Source organism: Protopterus annectens, chromosome 15.part0 (assembly GCF_019279795.1).
Source record: "Protopterus annectens isolate FY-2018-M chromosome 15.part0, PAN1.0, whole genome shotgun sequence".
Lineage (NCBI taxonomy): Eukaryota > Metazoa > Chordata > Ceratodontiformes > Protopteridae > Protopterus > Protopterus annectens.
Window position 1 is genome coordinate 237,686,469 of NC_056749.1, and position 21,860 is coordinate 237,708,328.

Sequence of the window (21,860 nt, forward strand, 5' to 3'; positions counted from 1 at the left end):
TTGTCATTTTGGTGCCTCAGGGCTTGAATAAAGAAATTGAGTGGAAGGCACTTTTATTTATTTATTTATTTATTACATTTGTTTACTGGGAAATTCCGACTGGACACAGGTCCTTTTTCAGCGGAGGCCCAGGGAGAAAAGCTCCACAAAATAAAATGAAGTGTGAATTATTTTATTGTTTTACTTGTTCTATGACTTAACTGATTAATCATGTGATAATTTGTTATTTAACCAAAGTATTTGTGCCATTTTGATGTTCATAGGTTATTAGGTAGGTACTAGGCTATTGGCCCAAGGGCCTAAGTAAGCCTAGCCAACAAAGTTCCCTGGCTTACACCAACCCAAGAAAGTTAATTTCCTGTGCCCCTGTCGAGCAGAACCACAGAAGTGATCCCCGGGGTGTATTTCCTATTTCTCATCCACTCATCAAGATTTTTCTTGAAGAGTGTTAATGAGGAACTTTGCTTGACATAGATGGGTAGCTTGTTCCAGAGTATGGGAAGTCTCTGGGACAGGAATCTATCCCTCCAGCATGTCCTATTTATTGTGGTGACAAGGTTTAGGTCCCTAGAGCGTGTAGCTCAGAGGGATGGAGATTTCTTTAGGTGTAGCATGTCCAACAGCTCTGGGTTTGACATAGCTTTATATGTTAGGCAGAGATCACCTCAGAGTAGGCGATATACTACAAAGTAAACCTGGAGTTTTTTGAGATGGCCAGTGTAGGGCATCTGTTTGAGGCCAGTAATCCTCTTTGTGAGGTACTGTGGCCTTTCCAGCTGCTGCAGATGTCTTGTGAGATACATTCCAAAAGGGGCACTGTACTCTATAATGAGTCTAATGAGTGTCGAGTAGAGGGGAACAATGACCTCTTTTTTCCTGGATGAGAACCCTTTTGTGATGAGGTGTGCCATGTAGAAGGATTTCCTGACTAATGTAACAATGTGATTATCAAAGGAGAGACTACTGTCCACCTGTGTCCCAAGGTCTCTTATCACACATTCGGTGTTAAGAAGACTGCCGCCTATGTGGTAGTTCATAGGTACAGAGTTTTACCAAAAGGGATAACAATGCACTTTTTGGCATTGAGCTTGAGGCCATGGCTCTGATACCAGGCATCTGTCTCAGTGAGGCTCTTCTGTAGGATGTCCACATCATTTGGGGAATCGACTATAGCTCCTAGTTTGTAGTCATCTGTGAATTTTGTTAGCCAGAGGGCTTCTGTGTTAGCCTGTACTTCAGAGAAGTAGATACCAAACAGGAGAGGTCCCAGGACTGAACCCTGTGGTACTCCACTTGTCACTGGTTTGAAGTCAGATTTGGAGTCTGCAACTTTTACAGTGTGTGCTCTGTCAGTGAGCAAGTTGGCAACCCATCTTGTGACATAGGGATTTATACCTAGTTTAGTGAGTTTAGCTATAATTCCAGAATGGGGGATGGTGTCGAAAGCCTTAGCGAGGTCAAGATAGGTCATGTGAACCACCTTACCCTCGTCTACGGCTTTGGTGACTGCCTCAAAGAAGTCAAAAAGGTTCAGGAGGCATGATCTGCCTTTCACAAACCTGAACTGGGTGGGCTCCAGAGTTTGGAGGTTACCAATGTCTTTGTTTATGAGTTCCATGATGATACATTCCATGGCCTTGCAGACTAGGCTCATCAGGCTAATAGGGGGATAGTTCCCAGGATCAGTGGTGGCTCCTCCTTTGTGGAGTGGGATAATTGTTGCTGTACACCATTCAGTGGGCACAAAGCCTGACGTGAGGCTATGATTGAACATGGTGCTTAGGTGGGGAGCCAGTTCATTCTGAAGTTCATGTAAAACGCAGCTTGGTATGTTGTCCGGTTCCATGGATGCTGTGTTTTTGGCTTTAGAGAGTGCTGCTTTTACCTGTGTAGTTGTGATTACAGGGACTCTGCATTCTTCCTGTATAGATATGAGCCCTTTAAGGGGTGAAAGGGGGGTAAAGTTAGCACTGAATCTATCTGCCTGGATGTTGACAATATCAGTTGGTTCTGTAATTTTTGTGCCATTGTGCTGTAACTCAGAGCAGATCTGGGTGTTGCCATTGAGATTCTTGACATAGCTATAGAATGCTTTGTGGTTGTCCTTAGAATCAGTGTCAATCTTGTTTTTGTAGCTAGCTTTGGAGGATCTTATAAGGGATCTCAGCTCCTTACTGAGGCTGACCAGGGAGCTCTTCCACTCATGGGACTCTGTGAAAGGCTTGTTTTCTGAGGCACTGGAGTTTTATTAAATACTTTTGTGGACCTTTAGCTTCTGCAGTTGGTGTTTTTCACAAATCTTTAGTGATTATTTTTATATCTAGTTTCATTGTATAGTTACATTATGACAAACATCCAGGTGTTACTGGATCTGTAGAATGAACATATCAGCACTGCCATGGCAATTATATCACTCTCTGGCATGCAGTAAATCTTACTGTGGTGAATTTTAACCTTCCGGCATCCTGACAGCTATTTAGTTGGGGGGGTGTGGGGGGGTGAAGCCCCCTTCTTTGGTGGGTTTTACTTACTGCATTATTTGTTTTTTTTGTCCTGATTGCCAAGTGGTTCTCTTGCCAGGATTAGTTTTCACAGCTCCTGTTGTTCAATGTTTTCTGGGATTTGGTGATGTTGTCTTGATAATATGGTCTTCGATGATGTCGTTTTTCAATACTTTGAAGTAGACCCATTTAGAATGGAGAAAATAGGACACCTTTCTGTCCATTTTTATTTGACACTTCACAGAGATGAGGAGAGAACTACCAGAATGAGGATAAGAGGGAGTAACATTGTTAACAGGGGAAGCTTCTACTTGAGAGAGAGACCCAATTGGTATTAAGGCAAAGGGAGAGTAAGTGATAATCTCCTTCTTCTTCTTCTTTCAGCTTTTTCCCAGTTAGGGGTCGCCACAGCGGATCACCTGTCCACTCATGATTGGCAGTGGAGTTTTACGGTGTCGAGTTGCCAGCCCGGCGCCCAACCTTCCACAGAAGGCACACACATGCACACACTCACACCTAGGGCCAATTTAGTGTGTCCAATCCACCTACAGCATGTCTTTGGGATGTGGGAGGAAACCGGAGCACCCAGAGGAAACCCACTCGGCCACAGGGAGGACATGCAGACTCCGCACAGAAGGCACCCCAGCCGAGAATCGAACCGGAGAACCTCTTGCTGTGAGGCGGCAATGCTAACCACTGCACCACCGTGGCCACCAGAGTAAGTGATAATAATTTCTCTAATTAAAGGTGATACAAAATGTTTAACAAAGTCTGGCTAAGAGGCTGGAAGGAGTTATAGTGTATTTCATGCAGCAAAGGCAGAAAGGGTTTATCATCCAAAAGTGACTGGAACACTGCCTTGGCTTAGATGGATTGTAGACAATTGAGGAACGGGATCATTCTAACGGATATAAAAAAAGCATTTAACTGTATTCAGTGGGATGTTATGTGTAGAGCACTGAGGCTGATGTTTGTTGGGGCAAGGTAGATATCAGAGATGAGGCCACAATATCATATAGTCAACATGATATACATGGGTGGCAGTCAATGGAATTTCATCAAGAAAGATCATTTTAGTAAAGATCATAAAGCAAGGTAGTCTGCTATTACATATATATTTCTGTTAGTCACAGAGGCTGTGGACACTTATATAAAAGAATAATTTTGTCCTTACCTATCTGAAGCTCCGTTCACAGATGCATGAGTGCCAGGTATTGCTGCATCGGTGGTTTTGGTAAATTTTCCCCTGCAATGCAAAGCAACATATTAGCTGTCATCTGCATGATAAGAATTAATAATTAAGAAATTAATTATTGCACATTTTCAAACACATCCTGAAGCTATAGGACATGGCAAGAATCAGATCAACTTGACAGAACATTTCCAGATCTTCCATAAATGGGAAGCAAATACTAAGACCTCAAGCGCTGATATACCACTGCAGCCAATGTTCTCAGAAAGTTCAAATGAAGGCAGGATGAACAAGTGCAAGCTATAGCTAGTCATCTTAATGTACTGGACTTCAAACATTCTGGTGGTTTACCAAATTTCTAAGTCATTTTATCATTGAATGGAAACCTCCTATTAGTTCACTAGTTGATACGGAATTGGTTACATTTATCAGTGTATATATCACAGATTTCTGCCACACTCTGCACAAAAAGGAAGAATGAGCTGGCTGCAAGGTATATCTAAGTAACAATGACAGAGTCAGTAATTAGCTGCTACTCTGGCAGAAGCAGGGCTTAAATCCCAGCTAGTCTGAAAACACTGAAACTTCTTCAGTATAATGGATTTAAAATATGAAGTGCTAAAGACTGCAGACTTCTGTCAATCCCATGAAGGATTATCCCACACTGGTCGAGTGCATAGTGGATCATGCATCACACTATATTCCACTGCCTTCCTAACTGTTGTTTTTATATTGTTCGCCTCCTTCTTCAGTGTCTGTCTTCTGCTAATAACATTTCTTAAAATCATTCATGTGGCACAAAACAAGTACATATTAGTGAAGACCATTCTTGACACCGTTATAATAACTGAAAAATACTATTTTTCCCAATGTACATTTACTAAGTAAACATAATAGTTAAGTGAAGTAATACAATATTCAATTTGTCTATTGCCAAATTCAGTACATCCCTGGATTTCTTTAATTTATGTTACTAAGATACATACCTTATGATATAGCCAGAAGTTGGTTTTAACCTAGAAAACAGCACCAAATTTACTAATTAGAAGAGAAGCTTGAAATGAATTCATTTATTTTATTACATTTTATTTGTCTGGTTACTCAACCTGAGAAAATCCTTTAATAGTACAGACTACATGAAAAAAAACATGATTCTTGTTATTGGTAGGTCATTATACACAGTATCCAAATGTAAAACAAAACAACCAACAGAATAACAGACTAGCTGAAGATAAAAACTTATTTTATTACCAAACAAATAAAATAGGTAAGCTCTTTTACTTTTGCTTCATCAGACCATATACACAGAGAGAACATGCTAAGGGTCACAGTTAAAGGAGAAAGGCATAATAAAACCGCAGCTTGTGTAAAATTGTATACATATCTGCAGAAACTGCATACAGAAAAAATGCATACAAAGAGAAATTCAACATGCAGAAAAACATCAGTGTCATAAAACAAACACATAGAGACAAAAATATAAAAATATAAAAAACATAAAAACAAAAATAAGCAAAAATATAAAAAACTCTTTTAACTCCTAAGACTACGTCCCTTCAGAATGGGTCTAAGTGGGACTTTCTCGTTAAGCCCACTACCCTGATCAGCTCTCAGTCTTATCATCCATCTACCCTCCCTGGTTTCGGTTAGATTCCTGATGTCACCACCTCTAATGCTGGGATAAATTCTGTCAATAACAATGAACCTGAAGGTGTGTCTGTTGTTAGTACTGATCACATGTTTAGAGAGGGCACTGGTGGTAGAGGCACAGTGTATGCTATATGTGTTCTCTAGTTCTATCCCTCAAGGTTCTATCAGTTTTCCCAACATAAAATGCTTTACAGAGCATGCAATAAGCAAGATAGACGACATACTTAGTCATACAGTTATCCCCTATCCTAAAGCTAAACCTATGACCAGTATCAGGGTGCTCAAAATAAAATGAAGTAAAATAAAATGTAATTGATAATATAATAAAATGCATACATATGAAGTAGTGATACAATATCATGATACATTAATTCTAATAAAATTTTAAGTGGCCATATTAGGTTGGACTCAGTCAGTAAAATAAACTTTAAACAACACAAGCAACAGTTTGGTGACCCAATAAAAAACATATATTGCAAAAAATGAAGGGGTACAACAAAAAGTTGCATTATTTTATAATACAAAAATGATGTAATAAGGCCTCAGTGAAGGAAAATAAATCATTTGAAACTTCTGCCATTCTAAGCCAAGCAAGAAAGAAGCACCAAGAGGGAGGACTTTAAATAGATAAGTGCCTAAATGCTTTTTTTAAACATGGTGTCCTTCAGCTTAAGCGAGCTATAAAATCACCTACTTCTGTCACTTCAGTATACAGGTCTGAAGTTAGTTATGTGAAACTCAACAAATGTAATATCCAACACTGTTTAGCTGGGAGCACAGAGAGACAATGGTCCTTAAACTGGTGTGCATTTGTACACTTGTTTGCAAAATAATAGTTCACTGAAAGTGAATGAGCATGGTTTCTGAACTGGTATCAGTCATTTAGGCTAAGTCATACCACAGGAGTAGTAATACTTTGAAATCTAATGCTGAATCAGGAAAAGAATAGAACTACTAATGCTAACAAATCTAATCCTAACTAACTAATTAACTAACTAACTAATCAGTGGTACAAGTTCAACTAGTAATATGGCTATAAGAATTAAAATAATGAATTAAAAATAGCATCCCATCTTTATATCCTGCAGGTTTCTTTTTCAATTTCTAGGACAGAAAGTTGTCATGTTGCAGTATGGTGTGACATCACAACAGTTTTTGCATATCACATGCCTGGTCATCTGTATCATTATGCCTCAGATGCATTGTGAGCACATGCATGTCAACAACATATAATAAAACACACGCTAGGTATGCTATTCCTTTTATAAAATAAACTTACAGTTTAAAAAAAATCAATAATACAAACACATTTTCATTTATAGTGATAAAAAATATCACCACATCTAGAGGGCAGGCAGTTTCTGATATTCTTGTTTATACAGATTACACAAAGAAACATAAGTTATAAAAATGTAATAAAAATTATAATTGTTTCTACATAACAAATTTACTGTAGAAACATCACAAACGTAAAGAAAAACTCAATACACAACAGCTGAATGAACTAGTAAGTAATTTCTTTCAAATAAGGAGATTTGTGTATACTAATTTATCATCTTATAAAATGTTTAGGCATTGTTTCTAGTGTCAAAGTGAATTTCAAGAACAGATGCATAATGTAAATACATTTTAATATGCTATAAAAGTTGTGTGAGCTCTTACCCAGTGATGTTGTCCTCTGAAGATTCTTCATTAGCACTTGTTGATTTCGTAGCATTATCCCTACAGAAGGAAATTATGTTAAACTCACCAATGTGTTCTCATTCTTATCTTTTTAATTTAAGGACTGGTTGAGGTGGCACATGCATTTCGTCTAATGATTACTATTAGGAGACAGAATACAAAATGATCAATGTTATTCAATACTTATACCATCATAGAGTGTAACTTATATCACGATTGCATGTGATAGAAATTGGTTCTTTCTATATCACTAACAAGTCAACCACTGTCCCTAAAATGCAAACAGGACCTATCTTGGGTAACCCAGGATGGAAGCTGACTGTACGAAGTGGAGACGGACCCAGGTCAGAGCATTTGGCTCTGCAGTGGCAGTCTGCACTGAGAGACTGTAAAAGTCAATGAAAGCCTTAGTAGTAGAAACTCTTATATGCTCAGAATTAAAGATGGTTAATAAAAGTGGTGTCTTTCTTTGCTGACCATGAATTTATAATACTAATTGTGACTGTTAGCACCCATGTTTGTTATACATCGACAACTGAACTTAGCATTTCCATTAATATGTCAGACAGGCTAAACTGTTTTCTTCAGAGTGTGTTGTGTGTGTGTGTGTGTGTGTGTGTGTGTGTGTGTGTGTGTGTGTGTGTGTGTGTGTGTGTGTGTGTGTGTGCGTGCGCACATGTATGGGTGAATTAGCAAGTGTTATAGCAAATTTACTAAGTAAGGGTTAAGTCAGAAAAAAAATGTTTGGTGAGGGTAAAGGCCAAGTCATAGGAAAGCTACTGAGAAGACGATGCCTGAAAGGAAACAATGGTGACAAAATATTAATGACCTATTTTTTTTTTTTTTTTTTAGATGTTCCAAAGCAGGCAAGCTATAATTATTTTAATGTCAGTTAAAAGTAAAAGGCAATGAAAGAATCAAGTTTAGGGGAGTTTTTCTGATTAATTCATTTATGTGACTTTAGCAGCTGTAGCTACATTTGTTCCTGATGATTTTTTTTTTGGTATATGTGAAAATTAGAAACTAAATGAAAGAGTTTAATACCCACTAGAATACTGTCTCAAAAGACAGGAAAGGAGCAGATGTGAAAGGTACAATATCCTTGCAACTTTTTGCTCTTTCTGCAAAAGGAATAGTTTAGCTGAGTAGTACAGTATGACTGACATGTCTCAGCCCATTTGAGTGTAGGGGATTAAAATTAGTGCAAGTTGGAAATATTGCAGTTAGTAGTGCACTTTAGGTGGTTATAATATAAAAGGCACCTGGTGGAGTTTGGTGGGGACAAACAGTGAAGCTTGCAGCATGGCAGTTCTGTAACAATGTCTGTTTATACTTGAGATGATCAGTTTTATGGAAACATGAGAGCTATGACAAAAATAAATGGACAAGTATAACTTCTACAACTCAGAGACCGCAGTTTGGATTTGTCAACAGCAGATCCTCCCTAGTTAATCAACTTGCTTGAGAAGGTTACTGTAAGAAAGAAATGTATTTCCTAAGAAGTACTACTAATATTTCATAAGCTTTGATTTTACATGCTGGGTAGTACTTAGCATCTGATCAAAGTGAAAGCCCAAATATTTTAAGGTAGATATGAACTCTGTAGCTTCCCAAGAAAATCAGCCAGTGTCTGATTTTACTGTCAATGCATCACTTTTAAAGAATATTATTTTAATGTTACCAGCATTAACTTTTAGATTATTCTGGAATAACTACTTTTCAAGGGAGGAGATGGAGTACAAAAGAGCAGTGTCACCTGCCTACTGAACCATAGCAACTGTTTAAGAACAGCTTACTTTTCATAACAACTATGATGGGAAGTACAAACTCAGAAAGTGAAATTTCATGGTCCCACTGGAAACTTTTGTTGGATCATAAAAATAGCATTTAATTTAACTCATAAATGTAGTTACACCTGTTTTAGAGCCTCATAAAGCACTTCAGCAAAAAACTTCCCCTAAAAGTCTCTCATATGATTAGTGAAACTCCTTGAGAGCTGAATACATGCACCCCTTGTTCTCAAGTTAAACTAATATGAGGCATATCTGGGCCATGGTCATCACAGACACTGTGCTGGGTTTAATAAGTAGATCATGAGCATCTAGGAAAGCAATGTGTCACTTATGAACAGCTAATTTTAAGGTTTTAGAAAGGGGATAAGCAAGGAGCATGTGTGTGTGTGTTGGGGGGGGGGGTCTGTTATTATCTAATTTCTTTGTGTCCCCATTTTTATGAAGTTGTGCAGTCAAGGCATCCTTCCAGTGCTAATCTATTATGCTGTCCAGCTGATTACTTCACAGATATTTGGAGGGGGTGGGGTGATGGAAGAACTTCAATGACCTGCCCTTTGGAGTGGTGGATATACCCTTTTGATTTTCCATGGAATTGTTTACATTTTACCAGCAGTACTATTAAGGTGAAAGAGAGAATGCAAATAAAAAGAGGAGACAATGATGACTAGATGCAGATCTGTGTTTTGGCTCTAAAGCAAATTACCAGGAATTTCTGTAATGTACACACTTAGACTGCTTGCCCTAATAATAAAAAGTTAACCAGTAGTAAGAAGAGTGTTTAGTGAAAGGATATTTTGCAGGTACCACCTCAGAATAGCTTGATCCCTCTAAAGATTATGTACCACCTTGGAAACAGTGATCATGTAACTGTTGCTTAGTCTGGCATTTTGGTGCAAAGGGCAGGTCAAGCATGAAAACAGGGTATGAGATTCAAAGGAGTACACTGCAACAGGCTGAGGTATACCTTTAGGCAAAGGATGTAAGTGTGAGAAAAAAGAAAACATGTCCATGGATAGGCTGTAAACTGCTGAAGGAAAAAGTGAATCAAATGGATAGTGTAGTGAAAACTGAAAGTTAAAACATGAGGAAAAACAAACAAATGTTACTAAGAAAAATGTTGGAACATAGGACTAAGGTGATGGCTTAGGAAAGAATAAGAAATGTGAGGTGGCTGGACGAAAGATTCTAAAAGTACAAAGAAAATACTATCTTGGCTAGGAAAGGAACATATGGAGGTCATGGAAATGAAGATGACTGAGGATATTGATATGACTGGCAAGGTACACTAGAAAGATAGTTAGGTATAAGTGTGATATAGCACTATTGGTGACAATGCGTAATACTCAGGTCCTGGTGATAATAATTAATGTGTATGTTGCTGCAGACTTCATTGTGGAAAATAAAAAAAGTATTCCTGGACTAAAGGGACAGGACATTGTGATTAAAGAAAGTGAAGGATGTAGTTGTACTGCATCTCACTGAGATACAACTAGATGAAGTTTCATCTGGATGAAACAAACTTATTAAAGCTTCAGTGGGTGAGATGCAAAAGAAATATAAATATTATTTTGTGGAAGGGTAAGGTCCCAACCTCCCTCTTGTGGTGTCTTTGCTGCCATACCCCCTTACTTAAATATATTAATTCCATGACTGCACAACCAGGGAAAAAACTGAAAAGCCTACAATGTTTGACTCTCTAACAACACGCTTTGGTATGTACCTCTCAAGACATCTGCAACAACTGGAAAGGCCTCAGAAATACCTCACTAAAAGAATCACAGGCCTAAAGCAGATGCCCTACGCTGACCGCCTTAAAAAACTCCAGCTATACTCTGTCGCATATCGTCTACTCAGAGGCGATCTCTGCTTAACATACAAGGCCATGTCAAACCCAGAGCTATTGGACATGCTACACTTAAAGAAATCCCAATCCGTCAGAGCTACATGCTCCAGGAATCTAAACCTTGTCATCACAATAAACAAAACATGCTGGAGGGATAGGTTCCTGACCCAGAGACTCCCCAGACTCTGGAATAGATTGCCCATACATGTCAAGCAGAGTGCCTCTTTGGACCTCTTCAAGAGGAACCTTGACGATTGGATGGGAGAAAGGAAATTCACCCCAGGGATCACGTCAGTCCCCCTGCTAGACAGGGGTCCAGGAAAGTAAATAATGTGGGAAGAAATAGCCAGGGAATTGTTATGGCTAGGCTTGTATAGGTCCTAGGGCTGATAGCCTAGTACCAACCTATGAACCTATGAACCTAATAGAAACCACTTTAATAATGATTATCACTCAAAACCTGTGATCAGAAAATAGCACCTTGGTGGGGTGTAATTATTGTGCTAAACCTGATCCAATTTACATGCATTCATGGACAGTGAAGCTGAGAGATAAGACTGACTGTGAAAGGCAGAATTTCAAATTTCACTTGTAGTCAAAGCATAGCAGTCATATTTTTTTGGGGGCAAATCTCCCACATGCCCCATGTAAGGGGCTTCATCCTCTCTACCACTTTACTTTAATATAATCAGCTCAGAGACTGCTGCACTTTGAAAAAAGGGGATTTTCTCTGGAGTGACCTCTTTTGAGGAGGGAACATTTTCATACTCTTGAGTCAGTAATACAAATAGCCATCACAACCACTGTCTACTCCCATGGATAAAATGTTACATAAGAGGCAAGATAAAGAGCATCAGTCCAAAGCACTCTATGCCTTAGCATGCTTCAGGGCTTGTCATTTTGCTAAGTCAGTGCTAAGGCCTTGTCAGTTATCCCTGAAGAATGGTTAAATATCACTGAAATGGAAAATGACCTCCATTTTATCACTGCCTAAATGCAGGTAAAACCAGAGAAGGAGTGTGTATACTGTGCAACCTTAAAAAATAACTAATAACCACAAACGAAGATTTACGTCGTCCTGGCACAGCCAAGTAAAATGGAAATACTCCAAGATAAAATGGACTACTTTAACCCTAAAGTTACTTTTCTAAGGGGAAATTGTGAAACCAAGGGACTGGTGTATTTAGCTATGTGTAAGCAATGTCACGCATACTACGTGGGTAAAATGAGAGACCATTACTTAAAAGAATATAGAGCACTTATATGATATTAGAAAATAGAAAACCAACAATGCTATTTACAAACACTGTCTGGTATGCCAAGGCTTCACACACTTTGTTTTTGGAATTTTGGAAATTGTTAATCAGGGTGTCAGAGGTTACTTGGAGAACCGTATTGAATACAAGGAGATAGTGTTGCAAATACACTTAGACATTACCACATTCTCTGGGTTGAATGAGCACAATTCTATTATTTCTGTTAGAAATGAGAGCAGCAAAGTTACGTATTTATTTTCTTGGCTATAAATATATTGACTAAAGGCTACAAGAGTGTATTACATTTTTTAATATTTTTATTGTATTTACACTACATTATATTTTATTTTTTTTTATAGTATAGTAAGATTTCAAGATGAATTTGTACACACCAAAATTTCACATTCTGTCCTTTGGTAATGATAAGTTTTTTCAAGGGAACTGTGGTTGGAAAAAAAACGTTGAAAATCTTGTTTAAATGTTTTAATTGATTGATTAATTAGCTGTCCAATCACGTTTTAGTAATAGGACATGGGTTTAAAAGGGTTTTATTGACTGTTTTGTTGAAGTCCTGAGTTTCTGGGATGAAAGCACTCAACATTTTTAAATAAAGTAGTTCATTTTACATTGGAGTATTTAGTAGTATTTTTTACCCAATGTTAACTTAAATGCAGGTAAAGAACAAGGCCAGGAAACTAGAGAAAACTAATGTATAATTCCATCCCCAGATGAAGAAAAACACTCATTTACTGTAAATCGCCATATACAATAACACTTACATACCCCATTTACAGCTCCCATTTTCTGGTTATTTGTTCTCCTTGTTTACTGTATATTGCTACGTAACCAGTTCCCTTATTTAATGTAAACTGATACAGGATGACTCTTTCACACATCAGACTATATAAGCATTATTATTACTTTTTTCTAAAACAATTATAGTTTGGACAGACAGACAGAATCAAAACAGTATTCATTTGATAAGACACCAAATAGGTTAATTTGAGTTCTGTCATGCTGTGAAGTCTGTTGTTAGCAAAGCCTTCTGAGCACCTTCAAAGCCAGCCACTGATTAAAGACATAAAAGCATGTGCTGAAATTTATAAGCATTCACATACCTTTACTTAGCAGCTTCCAAAGAGCATAAGGTATTCTATGCCAGCTGGTGATAAAAAGTGGCAAAGGTTATGAGCTGGTGGACTGTCTGAATATGTTTGTGTGGTGGGTGATATTGGAAGCTGGTTAGAATGGGAGATGGGCTATACCACATGTTGTGCAGGGGTTGATATTGGAAGCTGGAGAGAGTGAGAGATGGGGCTATACCACATGTTGTGTGTGTGTGTGTGTGTGTGTGTGTGTGGGGAGGTGATATTGGAAGCTGGACAGAGTAGGAGATGAGGCTATAACACATGTTGCTATTATCTTTCCTATAAGCATGACGTGAACTTGGAGGAGGTTACCTAAAGCAGTGGGTGGTGTAATGGGCACAACCCCCACAGAAAAGGTAATTTTTTTCTGTTACTAGAATTATAGTCAGCAAGTAACATGTCAGACATATTTTGTGTCTACAGGTTACCTATTTACTCTTGGAAATATAACTGTTTAATCCTCCTAAGAAGTTTTAGTCACTTATACAAGTAAACACTACATTAACTCACTCAACTGCAAATTCTTGTATGATACATCTTTTCTTAACTGCATTTCAACATATATGTAGTAATTTCCTGTAAACTATACATTTCCTGTTTTGCAACTCAAGATATATAAAACCTTTTTAAGTATTATACATTTCACACAATGTGATTTCTATAAACACCTGTGTATGCTGAGCTCCAGAGCACTGTAAATCACATATGGTGCCACATTTATATTGAGACTCTCCATATATGATTCTCTTTACTTCAGCATATAATATCTAATTAAGTATAAGACTACATATCCTGTAGAGTTTCACAAATTATTACAACTCATGCACTGTATAGCTTAAATTCTGTTGACTACTATACATAGTGAATTCATTGTTCTGGCAACTTCATTTAACTGCCATTTTTCATATTCTGTATTGTACTCCTTCTGTAATATTGCCTGTTATAATCCTGTACTTTAAATATATCTACTATAATTATATCAATTTTTTTTTAATCCCTACATACTATAAGCCTCATATCCTGTAAACACCCTTGCATCATAAAGAGTTTTACTATTAACTTGACTGTTCTGTGACCAACACTTAGAGCTTGCTGCATATAATATGTAATCATGGACTAGATCACCATTTTTTTCACTTTTCACAGATTTGTTCTGATCCCAGAAATAGTACTCCCATTAGCAGGTGTACATTTAAGTCTGTGTGTGTATGTGTAGCTAAGTGCATGCATGTGTGTTTTTTTACCAATAAAAACATAAAATCAGAAAAAGTCTGTTTTCATGACATATGCCAACACCCCTCAGCCCTATAATTTCAACTTATTTACTTACTGTGGTTTATTCGTCTCTTCTTGTTCATCATAGCTTCGTCTGTTATTGATCCAGCTGTCATCTCCCTTTACCATTTTACGAACCCTCATATTTTTTATAATGGCTTCACGGTCACCGTCAGCATCACCTGATTTTGTACCTATTTGGAGAAACACACACAGAAAGAAAGTACAGTTTATATTAAAGTTACTAAAGCAAAAGCTATGACTCAGAAAGCATACTGTTAGTAGTAGTAATTATTATTATTAGTAGTAGTAGAAGGAGTAGTGATAGTAGCAGGTAGTAGGAGTGGTACTAAGTAGTAGTAATAGTAGTAGGAGTAGCAGCAGCAGTAGTATTAGTATTAATCATAGTGGCAGGACTAATAATAGCAGTGGTAGTAGTAGTAACAACAGTAGTAATAATATTAGCAGTAGCAGCAGCAGTAGAAATAATAGTAGTAGTAACAACAGCAGTAATAATATTAGCAGTAGCAGCAGCAGTAGTAATAATAGTAGTAGTAACAACAGCAGCAGTAGATAGAGAAGTAGTAGGAGAAGTAGTAGTAGTAATCGTAGTAGAAGTAGCAGCAGCAGCAACAGTAGTATTAGTATTAATCATAGTGGTAGGACTAATAATAGTAGTGGTAGTAGTAACAACAGTAGTAATAATATTAGCAGTAGCAGCAGCATTAGTAATAATAGTAGTAGTAACAACAGCAGCAGTAGATAGAGAAGTAGTAGTAGTAGTAGTAGTAGTAGAAGTAGTAGTAGGAGAAGTAATAGTAGTAACAGTAGTAGTGGTATTAGTTGTAGTAGTAGTAGTAGTAGTAGTAGTAGTAGAAGTAACCCAGCCACTGGGGATGCACAAGCCAGTGCATTTCTTTGTGCCAGTCCCAAGCCCGGTTAAATGGGGAGGGTTGCGTCAGGAAGGGCATCCGGCGTAAAACTTCACCAAATCATTTCATGCAGACACCAGTAAATATTTCCATACTGGATCGGTTGAGGCCCGGGTTAACAATGACTGCCACCAGTACTGTTAGCCAACAGGGTGCTGGCAGAAATTGGGCTACTGTTGGCCGAAGGAAGAGAAGAGGCGGAAGGCATGGCCGAAGGCAGGAAGAGAGGAGAAAGTCTAGGACTGTGGTAGTGAGGGTCAGAACTTTGAATGTTGGCATTATGACTGGTATAGGGAGAGATCTAGCTGATATGATGGACAGAAGGAAGGTTGGTATATTGTGTGTGCAAGAGACCAGATGGAAGGGGAGTAAGGCTAGGTGTATTGGAGGTGGGTTCAAATTGTTTTATCATGGTGTGGATGGGAGGAGAAATTGCGCAGGAGTTATTCTGAAGGAACAGTATGCTAAGAGTGTTTTGGTGGTGAAAAGAGTGTTGGATAGAGTGATGTTTATGGAGCTGGAAATTGATGGTGTAATGATGAATGTTGTTAGTGCATATGCTCCACAAGTTGGGTATGCAATGGATGAGAAAGAAAAATTTTGGAGTGAATTGGATGAAGTGGTGATGATTGTACCCAAGGGTGAGAGAGTGATGATTGGAGCAGATTTCAATGGGCATGTTGGTGAAGGGAACAGAGGGAATGAGGAAGTGATGGGTAGGTATGGTGTTAAACAAAGGAATGCAGAAGGTCAGATGGTAGTGGATTTTGCAAAAAGGATGAACATGGCTGTGGTGAATACGTATTTTAACAAGAGGGAGGAGCATAGGGTGACATACAAGAGTGGATGAAGATGCACACAGGTGGATTATATCTTATGTAGGAGGGCCACTTTGAAGGAGATTGGAGACTGTAAAGTGATGACTGGGGAAAGTGTAGTTAGGCAACATAGGATGGTGGTTTGTAGGATGACTTTGGTGATCAAGAAGAGGAGGAGGAGTGTGAGGGCAGCACCAAGGATCAAATGGTGGAAATTGAAAAAGGGTAATTGTGAGGTGGAGTTCAGGGATGAGTTAAGACAGGCACTGGGTGGCAGTGAAGAGTTACCAAATAGCTGGGTAACTACAGCAGAGCTAGTAAGGGAGACAGCTAGAAAGGTGCTTGGTATCACATCTGGACAGAGGAAGGGCGACAAGGAGACATGGTGGTGGAATGAGGAAGTACAGGAGAGTATACAGACAAAGAGGTTCACAAAGAAGAAGTGGGATTGTCAGAGAGATGAAGAAAGTAGACAGGAGTATAAGGAGATGAGGTGCATGGCAAAGAGAGAGGAGGCAAGGTCAAAGGATAAGGCATATGAAGAGTTGTATGAAAGGTTGGACACTAAGGAGGGAGAAAAGGACCTGTACCGATTGGCTAGACAGAGGGACCGAGCTAGGAATGATGTGCAGCAGGTAAAGGTGATAAAGGATAATGAGGGGAAACATACTCACAAGCAAGGAGAGTGTGTTGAGGAGATGGAAAGAGTAATTTGAGGGGTTGATGAATGAAGAGAATGAGAGGGAAAGAAGGTTGGATGATGTAGGGATAGTGAATCATGAAGTACAATGGATTAACAAGGAGGAAGTAAGGATAGCTATGAAGAGAATGAAGAATGGAAAGGCTGTTGGCCCAGATGACATACCTGTGGAAGCATGGAGGTGTTTAGGTGAAATGGCAGTGGAGATTTTAACCAGATTGTTTAATGAAATCTTGGAAAGTGAGAGGATGCCTGAGGAATGGAGAAAAAGTGTTTTGGTATCGATTTTTAAGAATAAGGGTGATGTGCAGAGCTGTAGTAACTACAGAGAGATTAAATTGATCAGTCACAGCATGAAGTTATGGGAAAGAGAAGTGGAAGCTAGGTTAAGAAGGGACGTGATGATTCGTGATCAGCAGTAAGGTTTCATGCCAGGAAAGAGTGCTACAGATGCGATGTTTGCTCTGAGAGTTTTAATGGAGAAGTACAGAGAATGTCAGAAGGAATTGCATTGTGTTTTTGTAGACTTAGAGAAAGCATATGACAGGGTGCCTAGAGAGGAGTTGTGGTATTGTATGAGGAAGTCAGGAGTGTCAGAGAAGTATGTAAGAGTGGTACAGGATATGTACAAGGGTAGTGTGACAGCGGTGAGGTCTGCGGTGGGAGTGACGGATGTGTTTAAGGTGGAGGTGGGGTTACATCAAGGATCAGCTCTGAGCCCTTTCTTATTTACAATGGTGATGGACAGGTTGACAGACGAGATCAGACAGGAGTCCCCGTGGACTATGATGTTTGCAGATGACATTGTGATGTGTAGTGAGAGTAGGGAACAGGTGGAGGAGACCCTGGAGAGATGGAGATATGCTCTAGAGAGAAGAGGAATGAAGGCCAGCAGGACTAAGACAGAATATATGTGTGTGAATGAAAGGGAGGATAGAGGAATGGTGAGGATGCACGGAGTAGAGGTGGCAAAGGTGGATGAGTTTAAATACTTGGGGTCAGTAGTTCAGAGTAATGGTGAGTGTGGAAGAGAGGTGAAGAAGAGAGTACAGGCAGGATGGAGTGGGTGGAGAAGAGTGTCAGGAGTGATTTGTGGCAGATGAGTACCTGTAAGAGTGGAAGGGAAGGTCTACAAGAGGGTAGTGAGACCAGCTATGTTATATGGGTTGGAGACAGTGGCAGTGACAAAAAGGCAGGAGTTTGAGCTGGATGTGGCAGAGTTAAAGATGTTAAGATTTGCACTGGGTGTGACAAGGGTGGTCAGGATTGTGAATAAGTATATTAGAGGGTCAGCCCAGGTTGGAAGGTTTGGAGACAAAGCCAGAGAGGCAAGATTACATTGGTTTGGACATGTGCTGAGGAGGGATGCTGAGTATATTGGGAAAAAGATGCTAAGGATGAAGCTACCAGGTAACAGGAAAAGAGGAAGGCCTAAGATAAGGTTTATGGATGTGGTGAGACAGGACATGCAGGTGGTTTGTGTGACACAGCAAGATGCAGAGAACAGGAATAAATGGAAACAGGTGATACGCTGTGGTGACCCCTAATGGGAACAGCCGAAAGAAGATGATGAGTAGTAGTAGTAGTAGAAGCAGCAACACTAAAAAGACTGATGGGTATGAAGGACAAACAGTGGATAATATAATTTCTCTCTGATGAAATACCATTTGTTCATAATGGCAGAGGATTCTGTTGGTTATAAACAATTTTCTCCATAAAGGAATTTAATCAAGTTTAGCACTAATCTATACATAGTGCATAGAATGTCACAATTATGTTCTAAATTCAGTGAAAAAAACAGCATGTTAAGCTCCTTTCTGATGTCAGAAAGGAGCTTAACAAGCTTTTAGTAAGCATCCCTCACCACTATTAAGCTCCAGTCTTGTGCTGGAGCATTAATAGTGGTTAGCAGCCACCACAGAACAGCAGTAGAAAGTGCAACGAACTTTAAATCATGTTAAACACTGGATAGAGTGCTCATCATTCTTTCAATTACCTTCACATTTATGATGTTTTCTGTCTCTGTTTAGTGACAGCCAGTCTCTGTGTGAAAGCTTTAAGTGTGAAACTGCTGTAAAAAATGATCGTTCCTGTACTTTCTTTCCCTGACTATTGTAGTACCCATAGGACCAGGTTAAGCTTCATGCACTACAAATAATTAAGACTGGGTTTTAAGGATTATAACACACTTGTTATGTGTTCCCAACATGGATGTCAAGATTCACTTTTTCACTTCATTTTCGAGGTTAATTTTAATATCCATGTGTTGAACACACAACAAACTGGTTATTATCAGATACCCAATCATAGGTTCATAGGTTCATAGGTTCATACTAGGCTATCTGCCCAAGGGCATTTATAAGCCTAGCCCATAGTTATGTGGCTTTCGCCACCCCTTTAGTTTGAATAAAAACTATGCCTATCATTTTTCTGTGCCTCTGTCAAGCAGTGACACTGAAGTAATCCCTGGGGTATATCTGCGATCTCCCATCCATTGGTCAAGATTCCTCTTGAACAAGGCCAGCGAGGTGCTCTGCCTCACATGTACCGGGATTTTGTTCCACAGCATAGGGAGTCTCTGGGTGATGAATCTGTCCCTCCAGCACGTTCTATTTATAACCGTGTCAAGGTTTAAGTCTCCGCCCTTGTGGTTCTGAGGGATCTAGATTTTTGAGGTGAAGCATATTCATCAAATCTGGGTTTGACATGGCCTTATATGTCAGGCACAGGTCACCTCTGAGCAAGCGGTATGAGACTGAATAAAGCTGGAGTTCTTTCAGTCGGGCAGCATAAGACATATTTTTGAGACCCTTTATCCTTTTGGTGAGGAACTTTTGGGGCCTTTCAAGCTGCATCAGGTGTCTGGTCAGATACATTCCGAACGGGGCATTGTACTCAATCATAGGTCTAATGAGTGATGAGTACAGGGGGACGATGACCTCCCTTGATCTAGATGTGAATCCCTTCATGATCAGGTGGGCGATATAGAAGGTTTATCCACTATATTGTTGCCAAGATCATTCCTGTTTGTGCAGAACTGAAAATTGTGTTGAATAGTGTTGAACATAGTAGATTATGTTAGGGTCCCCAATCATAATCAATTTATTGTGTGTCCTCAACGTGGATGCCTAGAAATTAACCTTGAGAGTAGATTGAAGTGAAGTGCACAAGATGAATCTTGACACACATGTTGAGAACACATTTTTGATTGGAAGTACCCAATCATAATTCATTGTAGCAAATGGAACTTCATCTGTTCCATGTATTACAAGTTACAGAAAACTTGGCATTGGCATACAGACAGTAGGCAGAAGCAATATGTCCCTCTGAGAAGCTAAGAGCTTTGCAGCTGTTCTTTGAAAGTGTGGCAGTGTAAATTATCGGGTCTACTTCACATGGTCGACAGTTCATTTGACCAACTTTTATTTGGTCGACAATTCATTTGATCAACAAGCAGTTTTATATGGGGGGCTTTGCCCCCCACACCCCCCAATGTGGGGGGGCTGTGCCCCCCACACACCCTCTAACTATATATATATCAACTCCAGGATCGCACAACATTGGGGAGGGGGGCAAATCTGCCTATCGACCATATGAATTGTCAACCAAATAAATGTCGATCAAATGAACTGTCGACCATGTGAAGGGGACCCAAATTATCATATAGTTTTTAAAGCTATTTAAGCCTCAGCATTTTTCTGTGGTAACAGGCACTTGCTGCAGTTAAGTTGTAGCTCAAGAACAGAGTGCAACAGCACTTAGTTACATTTAACACAGAGGATTACAGTAAGGTGTATGATCATAACCAACTTATTATGTTTTCTAGATACGGACATGAAGAAATTTGCTCTCGAGATGAATCTTGGTTCTCAAGTTGAATCTTGTTATCCATGTCAAGAACACAAAATAAAAGGTTATGATAGTGACCTGACCAAAATTATTTTTTTGTAAATGGAGCTTATTCTGCACCATGTACTTCTAATTACAGAAAAAAAAAGAGAGAGAAAGTATGGAAATGTAAAGTGTTTTACCAGCATTGAAAGCCAGCGAGGTACTTTAGCACTGCCAAGCAGACAGCAAGCATACCTCTCAACCTCTTTGCTTAAGAATTCTAGAAAAAGCCAAAAGTGATAGAAGAACAAAGAATCAAAATCAGGGAGAGGTTTTAAATATTGCTCTAATTCACTTAAAAAGTTAAAAGAGTAACAGGTTTTGCTTCAACATGAATTTTCAGAATAATAATATGTAATTTAATTCTTGGTATTATTGACTGACTATTATTCATTGTGAGTGACAGAGCAAAAATATGAGGCAAAATCGTGGATGTTCTGCAAAATCAGGTACATTTGATAGGTGTGGCAGAAACAAAGTACCATTTGTAGAACTAAAGGCTTTAAAACCTGTTAGACATATTTCTCTGTCACATTTTCTGTTTGTAAATGTGGAAGAGTTAAGTTCTACAGCTTTTTAACAAGTTTTTGCTAAGCATCCCTAAGTGCAGTTTATTTTATTTATTATTTATTTTATTTTACATTTGTTAACCGGGATAGTCCGACTGGATACAAGTCCATTTTCAGTGGAGGCCCGGGGAGAAAAGCTCCACATTGCAAATAATTGATACTTAAGTATGTAGTTACATAGAAATCTAAACATTTAAGAAATCACTAACAATTTATAGTCAAGGTTCCATCTAAATGAAGCAAACATTGTGGGTTTATGGTATTCATATACAGAGATAACATTATACATCTTTGAAGTGTGTAAGAGAGAAAGACATGTATTTCAAGATTGAATGTAAGGGTGACAGTTAAGATAAAAGGTGGTTAGCTAAGAAGGAAAGTTGTTGTGAATATAATAAAGAGGGGGAGACGAGCATAGGCTCAGAATGGGTAGGAAACAAGCTGTCTTCCTGATAATAGGATTCTAAAGTTTGTAGAGAAGTGTATGTTGTTTGGGTGGGGGAAGGTTATTAATGGGTATTTCACCTCTCTGAGCTATGTTTATCTTACCTTTGTCTTATTATTATTTTTTTTCTTTTGGGTTAATCTAGGTGTAGACATGGACATAAC

General features: G+C 38.8%; 1 protein-coding gene across 10 annotated transcripts in view; it reads right to left on the reverse strand.

Moving 5' to 3' along the window:
- The window catches only part of LOC122790166 (serine-rich adhesin for platelets-like), a 475,884-nt gene that overhangs the window by 315,780 nt on the left and 138,244 nt on the right, over window positions 1–21,860 (reverse strand). For all 10 annotated transcript variants that reach the window (XM_044057773.1, XM_044057769.1, XM_044057768.1 and 7 more), the window contains 4 exons: window positions 14,397–14,535; window positions 7,006–7,065; window positions 4,680–4,709; window positions 3,676–3,747 (listed from right to left, as the gene is read on the reverse strand). In XM_044057773.1, coding sequence (XP_043913708.1) covers window positions 3,676–3,747; window positions 4,680–4,709; window positions 7,006–7,065; window positions 14,397–14,535 — 301 coding nt within the window. The remainder of the gene's footprint in view (window positions 1–3,675; window positions 3,748–4,679; window positions 4,710–7,005; window positions 7,066–14,396; window positions 14,536–21,860) is intronic.